The sequence below is a fragment of the Thunnus thynnus genome, chromosome 14, assembly GCF_963924715.1.
Source record: "Thunnus thynnus chromosome 14, fThuThy2.1, whole genome shotgun sequence".
NCBI lineage: Eukaryota > Metazoa > Chordata > Actinopteri > Scombriformes > Scombridae > Thunnus > Thunnus thynnus.
Window position 1 is genome coordinate 23,298,996 of NC_089530.1, and position 19,366 is coordinate 23,318,361.

Genomic DNA, 19,366 nt, shown 5'->3' on the forward strand with positions numbered 1-19,366 from the left:
ACTATATCTGTCTCGCTCCCTGATCAGCACCATTTCCTCTCAATCCAGCAGACTCCCCGGGGAAAACAGCGACAGATACAGACAGAGAGAGGAGGATGAAATGGAGAAAAAAAAGGGGGGTTTTGGGTGGAGAAAGAGAGAGAGAGAGAGGATTGGACACAACAATTTTCTGCCCCGCGGGGGTGGACATGCATGGCCGGTTTAATCGGCTAAGGAGGGCACGACAGGAGGGCACTCTCTCCACACCTCAGGGTTCAGAGAGCACCAGCGTGTTTGTGTATGTGTGTGTGTGAGATGTGTACGACACAGAGGCTGGTCAGGGTTACTGCGTCTTCAAAGCCCCCCCCCCCCCCGTTCGAGCCCCTTTGTGTCAGTTTAAAGCCACTTAAGATGCCACCGGGGAGGATGTGGAAGAAAGAGTGGGAGACAGAGGGGAGAAAACGTAATCAATCGTGAACCAAAGTATCCTTCAGTGTGTTTTTTTTCTTTCTTTTGGAAATTAATTTCTTCAGCAACTAGTTAATGGTCAGAAATACCAATAAAAAGGTTATTTAGGCAAGATGTCATTTATAGCTTTACAAATCCACAAACTTCACCTAAATAGACTCAATAATGACATTTATTACTGGGCTTAGATTTGATATAAAACGCTTCATATTGTATCAATTCCTTTTTATACACAAGTTTGCTTTGAACACAAGAGAAGTATTTCAGATATAATGCCAAGACATTCAGCGTAACAAAGATCCTGCTGTGTACTGAGATTGTGCCCAAGGCCTCTGTCGGTATGAACACAGATAAGACAAGTATCGTTTGGAGAGATGCCTGATACCCGAGTTGTGGAGGCTGCGTTTTTCTCTGGTTATGAAAAAGCACTTTATTTGACTTCAAGGTGAATCCAGCTGTATGTACCGGTGTGCATGGATGTGTTCAGTTCCAGCTTTGACTGCTTTGATTTGGCAGCTAAATACATGTTGAGACGTCTTGGTTAAAACTAGGCTATATTTGATTGGAAACTCAATGTTCGTTGGACACCTAGGTAACATATAACGATTGTTCTAGTGTCATTTAGCAGCATTTAGGACCTGCTGCACAATCTAAACAAAGGTATTATGTTTAAAAAAGTTGAACTTTTCAACCAAATTTTCAACCAGTTTCAACATTGACATCTAGACCTGCTGGGATATAGACTAAGACTGTAAGACATTAGACAGTATTTGTCCAGTAATGGGTTGATAGTGTCATATCAAGAGAATGAGAGAGCAAGACAGCCCAAAAAAAAAGAGGTGGCAAAAATGAGACGGACAGAAATGGAGAGACAGAGCGACAGAGAGAGAAGGCCATTAGGACGAGGAGATAGTAAGTGAGACTGATGGAAGTAATGGGGAAGATGGAAAGGCCTGACATTGAAGATTGTGAGGGACAACAAGAGGAAAAGGGGACCTGAGGAGACGATGTGCAGCGAAGAGAGAGGAAAAGAGAGGGAGAGAAATCGGAGGAAGGAGGGAGAGGTGGACGGAGGTTATTTCACGAACAGGTCATCGTGCCGTCATTGTCAACACATCCTCATAATTAAACAACCACATAGGTCGATTGTACCATGCACTCCAGAATGACCTATAGGAGTGTTTTCCAATATGCCGCCTCTATCGGTGCTTTCCACAACCGTTAGAAATCACTGTTAAAAATAATTATATATTTTATGATGTGACAACGCTGTGTTTAAGGTCTGGTTAGGTTTAGGCAGGTTTAGGCAGGTTAGGGAAAGATCATGGTTTGGGTTAAAATGATTTCTTGAAACATGGTGTGGGTTAAAGTTACAACTTCCTTGAAGTTAGGCAATCTTCGTCGTCATGGCAACAGTAAACCCCACGACAATCATAGTTACAATTTTTAAAAAACACCGGTCTCCTGCAGCTAAGTCCACATTTTCCCATCTATCTATCCATCTACCCAACCTGCCACCTCTGATTATGGAAATGTGTCACCTTATATACATGTCATCTGAACTGCGTCACTTCTCTGGGTCATAATTACTGCGGCCACTAGATGGCGTCTGTCACTGAAACGTAACTATTTGACCTATACTGTCATTTTTCTTTTGAGGACAGGCTGGTCATTATGCATATCTCTGTGAGTATTCATCCTCTCACCTCCAGCTACATTGCAAAAGAATTGGTGTTGCATTTCATAAGCTAGTTCAGCATTTAAACATCTTAGGAAATGTTTTTATTTCAAGTTATGTCACCTTCTGTCACTTTGGCTGGGCCTTGCATGTTGCTATTTCCTGGCCTCATGCAGATGTGAAAACCCTCTGACAGAACATGATTTGGGGCTTTTTAAATAAACTTAACTCGCACCTTTTCTAACAAGCTCATTGCCCTGATGAATACCACATACAGACCATTTACAGACATAACAGAAAAGTTGAAATTGTGGGATTTTTCTACGGATTTTCATTCAACAAAGGGAAAAATACCTTTTCCCTCTGGTAGGAGCATGGGCTAAGTGAACTTAAGTAAGACCTCGTGGGATCTCAAAGCCCTCCAGTTTAGGCACGAACCATTTTTATTCCCCAAAACTAAGAATAACCTTTCTATTCCAGTTCTAGCCCTGTCAGATATCTGATCCCACACCTGCTCTCAGCTCTCCTTTTTGCTCCACCTTTTCTTGAAGTATTGCTTTTTTCTACTGTTTTTTTCTCCATCTTTTCTCTTTGTGTCCAGTCTGGCCAGTTTTATAACAACATCTTAATATGTTTTATAGTTGATACAAGGCATTGCACTTAAAAGAAGGCGAATGCTAATGCCGAGTAATAAAGACCATTAACAGACAAAAGAACATAAAACAAAAGCTAAGGACTCTGTGTTCAGTGTGCAATAGAGACCATGCTGTCTGTCCTTATATACAGTACCTGCTATATACTGAGGATGCAACTAATTATTACTTTCATTGTTGATTAATCAGATCATCTTTTGGTCTATAAAATATGTTAAAAGAATGGAAAACTACCATGATGAAATTACATTTCCCAGAGCCTGAGGTGACAAAAAAGCAGGAAATCCTCACATTTTGAGAAACCACCAAATGTTTTGCACTTTTCCTTGAAAAAATTATGTAAATGATCAAAATTGCTGATTATTTGTCTGTCGATCAACTAACTGATTAATTAGATAATCATTTCAGCCCTATTATACACACACTGTATTGTCATTTTGGATATAAACATTTGTGTTTCATATTTTTGGTCACACTAAATCTGTGAAACTGTCCTCTGAGGAAAAACAACAGGATCAGTTGAAAAAATGGGAGGTCGGGGTGGACGGATGAGTCAACAAAACATCTGACTTTAATAGGAGAGATTACTGTTCGTTTCCCATTTCCAAATACGAGTCCCAATGACCGTCATTTTAACCCAAACCATGATCTTCCCCTTGGTTTTTGTGCCTAAACCTAACCAAACCTTAACTATTGTGTTGTCACATCGTAAAACATACTTATTTTGTTTTATTTTAATTTGAACAGTGATTCATAACAATTGGACAATAATGGAAAAACCCTATAAATCTTACTTCTTAACTGGGAGATATCACACCCTCTCGAAAGGTTTCTTCTCCTCTGTGTGGAAGAATAAACTCAACATCACCAGTAAGCTAGCTTTGTTCACTGAAGCTGTGAGTGCTTTTCAGTAGGCCAAGATGTTTGTATTGAACCAATTAAAAGATAGAATATCCCTTCGCTCTTTTTTTGAGTTGGGTGTCCATGATGAAAAGCTGAATAAATCACATCGGTATGGGTTCATAGTTTCACTACAGCCTCAATAAATAATAATGTAGAAGAAGATGAACAAAAGTGCATTAAAAACCAAGAAATGTGATTGAATAGTGACTTTACTTACTTTCAGACCCTCTTTGTTGAGGAGCCTGGTTTTCATGTAAGAGGCCACTGACACCTAGATAACACCATTTCCTCTAGCTGAATTTCATGAGGCAATAACCTGTTACCTTAACCTCATTTTCCAAACCCAAAGACCCATCACAGAGCCCAGTCAACCAGAAAGAAAAACACAAGTGCTATTGAAAGGTGGTAATGGTGTAAATGGTTGATGCACAAGAGGAAAAGGCTCAGACGGGGGGGTTGAGGTTGGAGGTGAGAGGAATTGACAGGAGGATGGTGGAGGAGCTTCAGCTGAACAGTTCAATATTTTGCTTCCAGACTAAAAATCATTAAGTTATGAATAATTCAGATCATTTTATGTGATCACAGATATTTGTGGATTATCTTATTTCCAAAAAAATTGGCTGTTAACATTGTAAAGGGGGGCAGGTGGGCAGAAAATACGTAATCACAATGTCCTGATAGCTTATATGTGGACATTTTCAGTATTTAGAAATAAAAGAACTCGCTGGAAACCATTAAAATGACTGTTTAGAGTTGAATTTCTATGTGACACTCATCCTTTAATTGCCAGAACTTTTTTTTTTGTCCACACCACCTTTGACAAACATCTGTCAGCTCTGGCTAGCTAACATATGACACATATTCCAGTAAGAAACTAGCTAGTAGCTAGTAGCAGTGATAACGCTAACACAGACTACACAAAGTTAACTTTACAGGCACTGAGAAGTGAACTTAATGTGTTCCAAACCATCAACCAGCACCAAAGGTTAAAAGCACAGAAGTTCCCCTCACAAAAGTCACATTAGCATGAGCTTGACAGCTGCACTAATTCTGGTCATATTTGTAGCATTAGCATACTGAAAACCCTGCTGTTTCCTCATAATATGCTAGACACTGGATTGCGGTGCATATACGGGCAATACAGGATTTATTTAGTATTATTTATCAACCAAACAGGATCATGACAAGAGACTATGCACACCTGTAATGGAGTGCATTGCCTCTCAAACTGATCACCAAAGCATTGATCAGAGGCTAACAAACGTTTGCACTCTTTATTCAACAGCCTTAAACACACAGTACAACAGTGAGCTGCCTGACCTTGAATAAAGGATTTCTCCCTGCAGTTTCAGTGTAAAATCATCCACCGCCTTCATTAAATTCAGGACTCTGACCAGATCTCTGAAGCTAACAGCTAATTCTACACTCTGAGCTGACTGGGAGGTTTCCTTCTTGGGATAATGAACATTTTCCATCCATAACTTCTGCGATTTGTGCAGCTTAAGGCAGAAAAATAACTTCACATGCTGATCTTCTCATAAGCTCTCAGTCATTGCGGTTTGTCTTCTGCCCCCCTCACCGATGACATCACTTGGAAACCCGCCTATGCCACGCCATCTATGAGTGTCAAGCTGTTTAAAATGATTTTAATGTCAAAGTCTAAAAGCTTTGTCCCCATTATAATTGAATGTCCAGTACTCAAGTACGCAAATTATCTTTTTTTTTCCCTTTTTGGTTTGACTAACACTCTGCAATTAGCATATTTTGAAATGAGAGTATTGTAATATAATAACAGAACAGTACTTGTCTGCTGTTTATCAGTGACCACTGCTCATTTAAACACAAAACCCTTCCCTACTTTTTCTCACAGTAGATTGTATTTTCATTCCCTGCTTGCTAGCAACCAGTTACTTACGTGCTTATTTGGATGATTGGATTAGGATTTAGCAATTTACCACAACTGTGATTTTGCCCCACTAAATCCAGAGCAGAAATTCAGTGAAAGTTGTTAAAGCATCAGAACAGAAAAAGGGAGGGAAAAAAAAGCAGCCATTCAGAGGAAGATAAACTTTTGGCTCAATTTCCTTTAGCCTCAGGCAATTTATCTATCATGTTGCTGTAGCAGTACCCCCCACCTATAAATACTGCTCAATTGACCACTTTGTTCATCCCTGGGACAAAAATGGGACGACTGTTGCAAGAACTGTTTGTTTGAGGTGAGTACAAGAGACAAAAGGAGAGATGTGGATTAAAAAAAAAATGGAGGGGAGGGGGAGAGGAAGGAAGCTGTGAGGAGAAGAGATGAAAGGAGGAAAGAGGTGAGACTGACACTTTGTTGAATGACCTCGCTTCTCCAGAAACGTCTTAGAATTCTTCTTTTTTTTTTTTTTCTCCTCTGTGTTTGTTATTTTTGATAAATGAAAGAAGAAAGTCAAACAGACAGAAGAAATGGACTCGAAAAGAAAGCACAGCGTAAAGTGACCTTGTGTGTGTTACCTCTCTCTGGTTGTTTTACTGGCAAACGCTGTAAAAATAAGATGTTGCTCAGTTACAGCGGCGGTTACATGATGTCTGACTGACTTGACAGAAGCTTTTTGTCTGTACAACAGAAGCATGTTGATGCAAACAGGACTAGGAAGATAAAGAGCCAGCACAAGGTTAGATTCACTCTTTACTTTATGTACAAAGAAAGTAACATTGTGTGACAACATGGATGCCACACTCAATTCACACATTGGTTTAGACCACATGGCCTTGTCCCGCTCATTCTGCTCTCAAAGCAATGTGTGGTTGGATTGTAAAGCCTTATATAGTTATATATGATGGAGAAAAAAACATCTTGGAATTGAAGAAGCAACAAATATTTATCCTCTCACATGATGACATTATATGGACTTCTGAGATATCTACATGAACATTGTCAACATTACAGAAAGATTTAGGATTTAGCACACAGATCACTTCTTTAAAGACCTTCACAAAGTATTTTATCTTACCTCTAGGAGTCTTCCTAAGTGGCACCAAAAGTTAGGTCCTAGTCAAGCCTAGGATCCTTGTGGCCTGAGGGTAGAAGCTCATCTCGAGCCTCTCTCAGCGCTGGACTGGTGTATCCGGTACCTTTTACGACTGCAGCAGGGAGAAAAGGTTGTTATCCGGGTGGTTGGGATCCTTAATGATTCTCCGCGGCTTATTCTTGCAGTGCCTGGTGTAAATATCCTTTAGGCAGGGTAAAGCACTGCCTATTGTATTTTCAGCTGAACAAACCACTCTTTGCATGCTTTAAATCTTTTATGCAAAGCACCTTGAATTGCCTTGCTGCTGAAATGTGCTATATAAATAAACTTGCCTTGCATTGCATTGCCTTGTCTTGTCTTGGCAGCCATGTGTCGTAGTTTGTTTACATACTTTGACCTTAGCAAGGTGGCTGCATGGTTACTCTTCCCGAACGCAGGTAACAATTCTGCTCTATAGTCGTTTTTTAATGGTGTGTAGCAGTGATCCAGAGTGTTTATTCCCCTTTCTGCACATTCAATATGTTGATGGTAGTCAGGCATAGCCCTCTTAAGGTTAGCCTGATTGAAGTCACCAGCTACAATGAGTGCTGCATCAGGATTACCAGTCTGGGCGCAGCTCAAGTCTTTGCAAAGATCCAACAGGGCAGCTCCTTTACACACTTGTGGTGGGATGTAGACCACTATGATAATGACCAATGTAAATTCCTTTGGTAGAAAGTGTGGTCTGCATTTGATTGACAGTAACTCCAGATCATGTGAGCAGGAATGGGATAGCATTTTAATGTTCACCATAAAGCACACGCCTCCTTCTTTTTTCTTGCCAGAGTCCTTTGTTCTGTCAGATTAGTACACAGACAAAGAGTCACCTGGTTTGAATGACGCTGTCTGCTATTCCAGGATTTAGTCAAGTTTCAGGGAAACAAAAGGACTTTACAGTTCCTGATATCCCGTTGGAAACTGATGCGGACATGGAGGTCGTCCAGGTTATCTGACGCCTGTTCGTTGGCTAGCAGGATGCTTGACAAAGAAGATTCATGTGGCCGGGATCACAGCTGCTGTTTAATCCCTCCACGTTTACCTCGGTGTTGAGATAAATGCAGAGGTGGATGTAAAGATGGTCTCGCTTGTCTATGTGATCGAGCCAGCTGCTGGTGTTTATCGCTTCCACCTTTTCCTTGATGTTTACTCCAGTTTTTACATTTGAAAACCTCGTATCCCTATCCTGATGAATGACTGACAGTCATATGTTATCCTTGTCCAATATTATTCATAAAAAGTACAACTAATATAGTAAAAATAAATGTCAAGAGCATACATTTGCATAAATTTAGCAGAGCTAATGGAGAGGCAATTGGATAGGTCTGCACCTTCCAGGATAAAGGATTCAGCAGTCTGAGTTAGTCTTATCAAGTGGATTTCTGCCACATTTACAGTCTTTTTAGCATCAAATTCCCTCTTTGTGTTTCCTCGAACAGTGTTTCCCTGTTGAGCTGCAGTGGAAGTATAGTAACAAAAAGAGGGACTTTGGCACTAAAAAGACTGTAACGTTGAAAGATATCCTCTTGATTTGACTCATTTGGACAGCTGAAGCTTCATATTAGCTTCAAATAAACTGTTTAATACATTTACTGTGGATTTTGTCCCCCATCACTTACATTGTAAGTGCATTATGAAGAGATCTTCTAATGGTCAGTATGAACAGGAGGAATGATTACAGCACGAATCATTTGGGTACCTTTTAGTGAGGAACTGAGGGAACTCTAAAACTAAAAGACGGGGTGGGGTTGGTTGGGATTGGTTGACAGGTGACCAGTCTGTGTCAGCAGATGTTAAATAAAACAATGAATATACAAGAGCACAAAGAAAGAACAATAGATATACAGTACCAGTTGATTGGTACTGTAGATAAACAGACGTAGATAGACAGCTGTTGATGAATGTACACTTAAAGAAACTATGAATAAATTGGGTTCTGCATAAATAATTCTGACAGATGGCTGAGATATCCTGAGTTATCAGCCCTGCAAGGAGAGAGTCGCGCAAACTGTCAGCTCTAGTGTCACTACATTGTTTCAGTTTGTTGTGGTGAGCTGATTGGATCCTTATTAACTAGACTGTCATCTAAATATACTTTAAATATTGTCTTATTATTCTATTAAAACTGCAAAGAGACTTGTTACCTGCAGCAGCTGACTGATGAGCAGGTGTAGTGACTCAGGAATCCTCTGAACTACCTCGAACTTATCTCAGACTCAGGAGCTACTTTAAGCACCAAAATGTTTTGTGAATTGATCTTAAACCAAACACATAGGAGTCCTGAAATTAGGACTGACACACCCCTTATGCTTTAGGAGTTTCTTTAGCCTTTAGCCTAGGATGTTTTGTGAATACGGCCCCTGGTGTTCACCTTTTACTGTGGAAAATCCTCTCGTGTGCAGGAAATGATTTTTAAGACATAAAGAACACACAAAGAAAAAAACACGATACATAGAAGCAAATCAGACTTCAACAATAAATGCAAGTGAAGTAAAGCACTACAGCTCTGGCTTCATCTAGGATCCACTTAAGGTGGCACCAACCCACTAAAAAAACTGCATGGTAAAAAAAAAAAAAACAACAATCTTTCTGGATTATTTCCAATAATTCTTTATAGAATGAAGTACTGAAATTACTCAATATTGCCAAGCAGCCAATTTCAACATTGCACACAGTCAGCAAAAACTGTTGTCTGGGCCTAAGTGGCACTTGATATTTAAAATATAAATAAAACGAGAGACCCTGATCTCACTCGCTGTCAGGTCAAAACCTCTGTTCTCTTCAGCTCTACTTACTGGCTGTCAGCTGAGAAAGCTTTTATACTGGACAGACAGCTCAGCAGGATTGGTGCCATTGACTTAAATGGCTACCTGGACTCCACTCACCTGATTCTCCTTTACTAACCTTACTAACCTCTCTATTCACCTCTCTTTTTTTTTTTCTTTTTTCATTTTCTGTCCTACCTCTCTCTTCTTTCTATCTTAATTATCACATCTGCCTCTCTCTCTCTCCCTCCCTCCCTCTCTCTCTCTCTTTCTTTCTCTCTCTCACTTACTGTGATTAGGTTGGGAAAGGAGCCAGAGAAAGCTCTTATAGTCATCACATCAGCCTGGCTCTGCTTCATCATTTACTCTCACACACACACACACACACACACACACACACTTGCTCTACACCAGCACCTACACAGTACACGGAGATTCAGGGAAACGTTCCCTACTGTTAGATTTGTCATTTTGCTAAGCAGTCTGTTAATAACTATCGAGATCAAACGGTCGCATGTGATGCGTGGCGGGTCGACTCGCTAATGGAACTGTACACACACACGCGTACGTCAATTTTTCAACTTGTGTGTGTTAAAAGGTATCGACAAATCGGCGCATTTCTGCAACAAATAAGTAGTGTAAACTCAACAAGTAGAGATGCTTTGAGTTGTTTTTGTCACTTTTGTGGACATAATTGCTCAAATTCTGATATTACAGTCATTTTAGAGTGTTTGTGATGCCCAGAAAAAAAAGTGGTAATCATTTTAAAACAGTATGTTTGGTAATGACTGTATAGAAGAAAGTGTTTTTGGGCAAGAGGGCAGAACTCTAAGAGCATTAAATGAATCTTGAATCTTGTTTTATGTGGTAAGAAATGTATTCAGCACTTAAGTTTGTCCTAAAACTGGCTATAATCAATATTTTTATTATAACAATGCACTAAATGATGAATCTACAGTGAATTATCAGCGACTCTGCAGCTCCCCTCGGCTTTATGGAGCTTTGTAGTGAGTTTCAGCTCATTGTTAAACTGTTTGGCTGCAACTTTACCGTTTTGGGTTCACTCTCAGTTCTCCCATAGCGTCGTTTTCAGAGAAAAAGCTCTAAAGACCCCACTGTACACTACCTGCTCAGCACCAAAAGGAAAACAGACATAGTTAGCGACTAGCTGGTGAACACAGTGGAGCATTTAGCAGCTAAAGAGCCAGATATTTCCCTCAGGAGTTGGTAGAGAGCAAAAAAAAGAGTGAATATTGGACTTAGATTCACCAGGTGGACAGAAACACGACTCCAAATGACTGAGATTTTGCTCAGTAACTGCTGGATGTGGAAATAAGCAACAAGTTCAACATATCAAGTTAAAAAGTGATGATATGTTAGTATTGTGTTCATAATTTGACACTGGCAGCAGCCGACAGTTATTGCAGGTTTAAGGATTAATACGTCAAATTAGTGAGAAATAACAAAACTTGATTGTTCAGGTATTGATCTTTTTATGGTTTTTACTTCATCATATTTTAAAAATATGAACTGAAATTAAACTTTAAGTGTAATCTGCCAGTTGTCACCAAACATATTTTTGTTTTATTTCATTGTAGTGTATTTTCTTCCTGAAGCTTGTGTCATGTCATGTCATGCTTGTGTATTTAAGTCAGTTTCAAATCATGTTCTTCAGCATTTTGTCTTCAGCAGGATTTACCTGCATTTAAGACAAAAATGATAGATTCCTGAAGACAATTTTAAAGACATGCATTTTTTCTTACTTCCTGTAAAGCTTATTTTCTGATAATTGCTAGTCTAGACATGTATTCACAATATATGACCTTAACCTGACTTCCTGTTCTTCAGGTATCTTTAACATTTACTCAAGTGAGCATTTTAATGACCTTAAACACAACTAAACTAAATCAAAGGAGCTAGTGGATTGTAACCACACACACACACACACACACACACACACACACACACACACACACACACACACACACACACACACACACACACACACACACACTAAAGTCAGCAGCTGTTGCTTTGGAAACCATACCGACGGTTTAAAGCCACCGTGAAGTGAGTAAATAAGTTGTTGTGTGTGTGTGTGAGTGAGTGTTTTACAGTAACAAGGAGACATGCTTATAATTTCAGCACCAGCAAACACCTGTTATTAATTTTGCATCATTTTTCTTTTCCATTTAATTCTCCTCAACCTCTCTCTCTCTCTCTCTCTCCCAAAAAAACTTGTTTGTTTTGTTTGTTTATTATCTCAATCAGGAGAGAGGATGCTTGCTAATAGGAAGTTTTAGTTACAGTGCCAGTTTGTGTATGTGAGTGACTAAAATGTGTGTGTGTGTGTGTGTATGTGTGTGTGTTTCTAGTTAGTAGGGAATTCATCATTTCCTGACACTCCTGAAACACTAAACAAACAGAGGAGCCTCTAGCCTCTAATTACGCTGTACGCTCCAGCACTTAAACCTATTAGCACCGGAGGGGATGTTTATGTGTGTGTGTGTGTGTGTGTGTGGGTGTGTGTCTTCTGTGTTTGTACCAAGGTGGTCCGAGCGCTGTGTTGTGTTAACTTGATAACTACTTTGATAGCAGCCTACTGTGTCGATGTGTCATCTAATTACTCTGCATACATACTCTGCCGGCTGGTTAACATACTGCTATATTCAATTATAAGATGCGGGACAGTTTGAGTTCAGTCCTCAGAGTTGAAGGTCACCCTCAGTAATGAAATATTTTGGAAAGCTTTTATTTACAATGATTGAGCACAGATGGTCCTTTTTGCGTTACATTCATGCGGTTTGACACAGTCGTGCTCTGAGCTGCCCGCAGTGTTTTACTGTCGGACTTAAGTTAAAGTGCATTTAATATTCTTCTGTTTATTTGTTTTTTTTTTCCAAAATAAATTAGGAAAAGCAGATGGCAATGAAGTAGAAGTAAAAAGTAAAGTTATGTCTTGATTATTTTGCAGTCAACAAAGGATTGATAGATCTGAGTAACGATGTGTTCAGACCAAATCCAGCAATCTGTGAAAAACCGCAGCAAAACCCTCTGTAGCCGTCCGGTAAGAAGTTGGACTCAACATTTGCCGAAACCCTACCCGACGTCACACTGCATCGGCCAATCACATACATGCAAGTGCACATTCCTGGTGGATGACTTTGTAACATGAACACTGTATTTGCTGTTTACCTGATGATCATTGCAACAAAAGATAAAACAGTTGCTGCTGTGATAACTTTCCAGAGTTGGTGTTTTGGCTTCTGATAAGTCCTTTAACGTATTAATCTGTAACTCCAACCCGACTTCCTGGATTGTATTTCATTTTCTCACCGATACCTCAAACAACACGCCCCCGACCACTGCAGCCCGCTGCGCCGTCGTGCCGCATTTGGTCTGAAAGCAGCCTAAAGCCCTCAGAGTGTTTACAGATCTCTTATTTTAAAGGAGACATTGTGCAGTCAGCAAGGAAACCATCACACCAGTGACAACATATGATAATCTTTACTTAAAAGATGAGTTGATTCATTGATTAGTCGATTAACAGAACTTTTTTGATAATAGATGAATTGTTTCAGTCATTATCTAAGCAACAATGCCAAACATTTGCTGGTTCCAGCTTCTAAAATGCAAAGATTTACTGCTTTTCTGTTTTTTCATATAGTTGTAATTTTGGGTTTTGAATTGTTGGCGATGTCACCTTTGGCTGTGGATAATTACAGGTATTTTTCACTAATATGACATTTTTGATAGGCTAAAGGATTGATCAATTAATTGAGACAATAATCAGCAGATTAATTGATAATGAAAATAATCGTTGGTTGCAGCCTCACTTTACTTAACAAGATTACAAAGTGCTTTACAATGTGCAAACACGAATACAGTCCATGTATGTACATCAGTTGTAACTGTAGAAGGTTTCTGCAGTGTGTTCATATGTGCAGTGGTATAAGACATATTCAGAACCTTCAGAGCAGAGGTATCTTACATTAAAACACAGTAAATATGGATGATTTGTATTCATATCCTAGCCCATAGCCCTGCTGACTTCTGTAAACAGTCTGCTGAACAGTAGCCTTGTGGCCAGTGTTTGTCCATCTGCTTTGTATGGATTTGTCATCTCGAAAAGAGATTCTCAACTGTGCAAGTGGTATTTGAGGCAGACTGTAAGCACATGTATTGGTTGTTTTGATCTTTATTCATTTTACTTGGAGAAATCGATGTTGAAGGATCAGTAGAAAGGTAGAATAAGAAGCAATAAGGGAAAAAAAGGGGAAAGAATAACATGAAGTAATCAGGGAAATGGTTAAAACATGTAAAACAAAAGCTGTAGTAAAGAAAAGGTATAGTGTGAGCTCCTTGTGTGTGTGTGTGTGTGTTGTCTCACTTCCCCCACAGACCACAGTAATAAACAGGGTCTATCTGTGTGACCTCTGTGGCACAGCGTACCACAGAGGTCACACAGATTGACCCTGGTCAATAACTCAACGACTGTTCTCCTTGTCATGTACTCCAGTGTAAGGAAACTCTATCTGAGCCATTAGATATTTATTATACAGACAGTAAGACACATTATATACAATGAGTCCCAGCGGTACTGTAAATATAGGGATGGTTATTTTTATAATGCTTGTTAATTAAATCAAGAAGGGTAATAGATTCAGATACGTTCAAAAAGGTGTTGGTAATTTCATATTTTCCAAGTTTTCTCTTTATTTTATATTATCTCACTTAATATTAATGCTGTCTATGCTGTACAACAGTGTGTTGAACAAGAAAACAATTGTATTAAGCATAAAAAATGTATATTCATGGATACATTTGTATAAAAAAATCCAATATTTTTGGTGGAAAACTGTTAAAATACAAAAAAAAAAAAACAATGAGCCTCATGTATAAACCACAACATTAGAAATTTTGACTTCATCCTAATGATAATTAGAAAGCAAAAAGATTGGATTCTGTGTGGTCGAATATAATTCTGGTTTGATTTGAGGCTCTTTTTTGGGGGTGATAACATAAGGGATGGATGGAGCAGGAAGAGGCCACATGTAGAAAATGGTGTGGATATAAATGAGAACACCTACGGCTTACATACTGTGACCGTCTCAAAACACACAAGTAGAATGTACGTATGTGACAACTGATTTCCCAAACATGTGTATGTCCACACTTACCTGGTAAGAGAGACAAAACGGTCTCCTGTCTACATCGGCTGCACAGCAGGTGGAGCTCCGCAGGCTGCCAGTCGCCTTGTTCTTCCCATCTGGGAGCTTTGATCATGGGGGGGGGGGTGGGGGGGGAGGGCGGTGGTGGCAGCAGGGATCAAGGCAGGACAGGTGGAGCTCTGTGTTTGAGGGAGACCCGCTACATCCTTCACTTGATGAGAAAGTGAATAATACTGTATAAAACACTTATACTCTGTTCTATTGTTTGATTATCCTTCATGTGTGTATTCTGTGTGTGTGTACAGGCGGTGCCAAAGCCCATAGCCATGGAGCCGTGCTGGGGGAGCAGAGCAGGAGTTCTGACGGTGCTGCTGTATCTGCCCAGAGTCCCGTCTGGAATACCTCCACCAGGACAGTCTGGTACGACTCACACAAATACACTCAAACATATATTCATCTGTCTCAAATGAGGATTCTTAAAATAATTTAGATAATAAAGATAATTTTCTTAGGCTGAAGCAGCAGAGGTAGCAGGGCTAGCTACTAGGGGTATTCCCGAATACAAATACATTATTGGGCAAAGCACAAATAATAGTTTTTTTTTACGAATATTTGTTTCATACAAATATTTTAAAAAATATTTGTTAGTTAGAGGTCTGTCTGCAATGAGGTGATAAGTAAAGTTTTAGCTCAGTAGTCAGCGCAGTCTATGATCTGGGAGACTCCACTTCAAGACCCAGTGTGGGGACACTCTAAGCCTCTTTCCACTTTTATTCGAATACAGATACAAATAATTTTGCTGCCTCAACAAATACAGATACAAATACAAATACTGGGATCTCTGCACATCCCTACTAGCTACATGGAGATACTGTGTTGATGCTGTTGTGCATCGTTTTTGTTTCCATCAGCAGAAGTATGGATATATTTGGTATTATACCACCCCCCTCCCCTGCCAATTTCCAATTTCTTCAGCATTGTTCATGTTTTTTTTGGGCTGATTATTGACCATTTTGAAAGTAGCCTGTTGACAGTTTCTTTGTATGCTTTGCAAACACTGTCCAGTAAGGAGGTGCATAACATTAAACATATTTTTTATAGAGGAAAAAAAATGCTGTCTCAACCACATTTTGTGCTGATAATTTTGAAAAGGCAGGTTGTGCATAATGACCAGCTGCAGTAGCTGCAACTATCAGCAAACCGTATTTATGCCCAACTGTCAGACACTTAACAGGAACAGCTAATGTGACTTTTTATGATTAAGTGTAACACATGTCAACCGTCTGATAGGTGATTTCTCCGTTTTTCATTCGATTGTCGCTGTTGTTGTAAACTGTCAGCTGTCTCTGAGCTGTGTTTTTGTCACTGTAGGATCACAAACACACACACTTGACACCATTTGAAATCCCTTTTTTACAAGTTGAACCGTTTTCAGAAGCTCAACGATCTCTAAAAAAGGACTCCAGATGTAGCGAGTGGTGCTTCTCGTGTGCCTTGTGGCGGCGTCCCCCCTCAGCATTCATGTAAAAAAAAACAAGCTTTGGCAGTTTGAACAAAAGCGGAGTAAACACTCTTAAATTTGTCGGCTTCTGAGGCATCATCAAAAGTGTTGATGTTTCCTGGCTCTGTCATCATTACAACATTTTACAGCCACACAGCAGAGCAAAAGTGCAGTTTAATAGTGCAGGAGGCTGTTTCATAGCCCAAAGATTACACATTCAGTCCCTGCAAGTCATAACTTGAGTCAAGGCAGACCAAAGACTTTATTGGCACTTCTAAGTACTAGTTTAACTACTAAAAAAAAAAAGGCGCTTATCTTAATTGTCTTAAGGTACTGCAGGTCTGCATCCAACAGTCTCTCTGTAATCACATAACGTTCAGTCCAGCACTCTGCATGAGTAATCAGGATGTCATGTAAAGTTTACTGAGTCATACAGTCAGTAAAGTAAACATAGCACAAAAAAAACAATGCATCTTGGCAATAAATCTTATACCGTTGGAAAGCCTGTTTATTTCCCTTTTAAATGGTGCCACATTTGTAAGGAACATGCATTTATGGGATGAGCAGCAGAGCTGAGTATGTAGGGATGGCATCCCACAGGCCATGTGACCAGGCTGGTGACCAGCATGAGGAGGAGGTGCCAGGCTGTTGTGGCTGTGTATGGTTCTTCCACATGCTACTGAGGTTCCTGTTTGTTACATGAATAAATTGTTAAATTGCCAATATGTCTTGTTTCTTCAAACTTCAATCATCCGATCAACCAAACACCAAACAAGAATCAATGGCAGAATAAGCTGGCAGAGAAGATTTGGCAAATTTTTCATGGGCGCAACCCACATACAGCTCTGCTGCTCATCCCACAAATGCATGTTCCTTACAAATGTGGCATCATTTAAAAGGGAAATAAACAGGCTTTCCAAGAAGCATTGTTACAACAAAGAAATAATCTACCAAACACAAATTTCCTTACTTTTTGTGCTACATTTACGTGTTTGATGTGTGAATTCCTCCATCGTCTAAAGTTTGTTCTGGAGCAGTGTGTTGACCCATCTGAATACTGTACATTGAGGCTGCATTGGCCTACAGTAGTAACCGTTAATTTGGTGATTTGCAGGTCTGCTGGAAGTGAGGAGTTTTTTATTCATTCATATAAACTGATTATTCATTTATTCATTCTGGAAATTACAATGGAAAGAGTCGTGGTTGTCACATGTTTGATGACTAGGCAACTATGTTCACAAGATCAGATTTGGATTTTTTTGAATGAAGAAAGTACCGGCGTGATATCAGCACCTACAGAGGATGTTGCATTGTAGGTTGTTTGTAGCCTTGATGTTGCTAGGCTAGCAAGAGCATTCAAGTTTATATTGAGTCTTTTAGAGTTAGTCGCTCCTAAAAGTGTTTCATTAGCTCAGTTTAGCTTGCAGGAGTGTCTGAAGGCTTGTGTAACGTGTCGAATGTGCCTTCCTACGTCTTTACTGCAGAAATGGACCACAATCATCTGTCAAGCAGCTGAGAATTACTGTTGTTACAGATGACGAGCAGCTAAAACAGACAGTCTTAAAAATGCCAAAGAAAATCAGGAGCGGGAGAAAGTATGAGTGTGTGACTGATGGAAAAGACACTCAATTGTGGGATATATATTGTTTTAATGAAAGTATTTCACTTTTACACTTTTTGAATACAAGGCTTCATGGATGAGGACTCTCTTCTCTTTGGATTAATAGTATCTCAGGGAAACTTCTCAGGACGAATGTGAAAGTGTGATGTATCTTCTAAAAGTTTTTTTTTTCTTTTAATAAAAACAGCTGTTGGGAAAGGGGCAGTGGTCTTATAGTCGGGCCAATTCAGTAAATGTCTAGGTTATTCACATTATACGTGTTTTTATAGCATTTAAATGACAAACTTTCAATATGACGCAGTAAAATGAAACGTTGTAACTGAAATGCTGCTGAAACAATTGATATATATATAACTTCGGAATCCAACAACATAATTTTTAAACCAAATGTAATCCAGATTTAACCAGCATGTATTTTAACCTGCAAATTGATCAAATTGATGCTGTCTGTGAGGCTCAGATTGGGAGGTGGTCAGGAGCAAATATGCAGCTGTAAATACTGATAAACCACTTTTGTAGTACATGGTGTTGCAGAGAAAAAAAACTCCTAAACTCACTTTTTGTCTGTCATACAATTGCAAGAAGCAGTTTGTACCTTGGCAGAGATAACAATGGTCACTGCAGTGCTGCTGTCTGGCAGTGTGGTCAAGCACAAATGTGTATTTTCTGACAGACGGTGCCTAAAAATAAAATCGAATGTGAACTTTTCAAGGGAAGTTTGAGATACAGTATGTTCTGGCTGCAGGTATATGCTGCATTTTGTATTTTGCACCCAGTTTTAGCAGTTTCAGCGTCTGTTTTCCTCTAACATATATAACATATTATCACTTCTCTCGTGTGTCATTCCTGTCAAGACTCGCAGTTTGAGCCGTTTGGTACTGAAACTATTCGTTGATTTACCGATTTGTCGATCAGCAGAAAATCAATTATCATTTATCAAGCAAAAGTGCCAAAGATTTACTGGTTCCAGCTTCTGATTTGCTGTTTTTTTCTGGGAAATTCTGCAAACCTCTTCACTGAATAAATAAATAAATAAATAAAGCAGAAAAACGACACACAAAAGCAGCAACACGACAGAAATTCTGCAGGTCAACAATTGGTTAAAATCAACATGTTTATATTGTTTCTTACTTTTAGCATCAGCATGTTTTCCAGAGCCATATTATGTATTATTCAGAAAATCTCTTGACATATGGCACCTTTCAGGAGGCCTGATGTGGTTAGACCTGCCTGGTTTCTCTCCAACACTTAATATTAGATCAATTGTTCCCCTCAAAGAGACATCCTGACTTTCCACAGTCTGAGCTCATGTTGCCACTATAGACCCACGACATGCGATATCCCCCCGGTTGCTCCAGCCGACCACCGCGGGGCTGTAAAAAATCACTGAGATGACAGCAGCACTTCCTCATAGACCTGACCGAGGCCTGCAGCATTATGCACCGTCAGCACGAGGCCAATTTTCTTTCCCTCCAGCTCATCTTCCACCTCAGTCAACCTCTCGTACTCTCTCTGCTCACGCGTTTACATTCAGTCTCCCAGACCCTTCCCCTTCTTTATATGTTCCTCTCCCCCTG

The 19,366-nt window shown here is 39.6% G+C and overlaps 1 protein-coding gene across 3 annotated transcripts in view; it reads left to right on the forward strand.

The window, feature by feature from the left end:
- The window catches only part of atrnl1a (attractin-like 1a), a 319,852-nt gene that overhangs the window by 285,260 nt on the left and 15,226 nt on the right, over positions 1-19,366 (forward strand). For all 3 annotated transcript variants that reach the window (XM_067610631.1, XM_067610633.1, XM_067610634.1), the window contains one exon: positions 14,973-15,087. In XM_067610631.1, the coding sequence (XP_067466732.1) occupies positions 14,973-15,087 (115 nt within the window). The remainder of the gene's footprint in view (positions 1-14,972; positions 15,088-19,366) is intronic.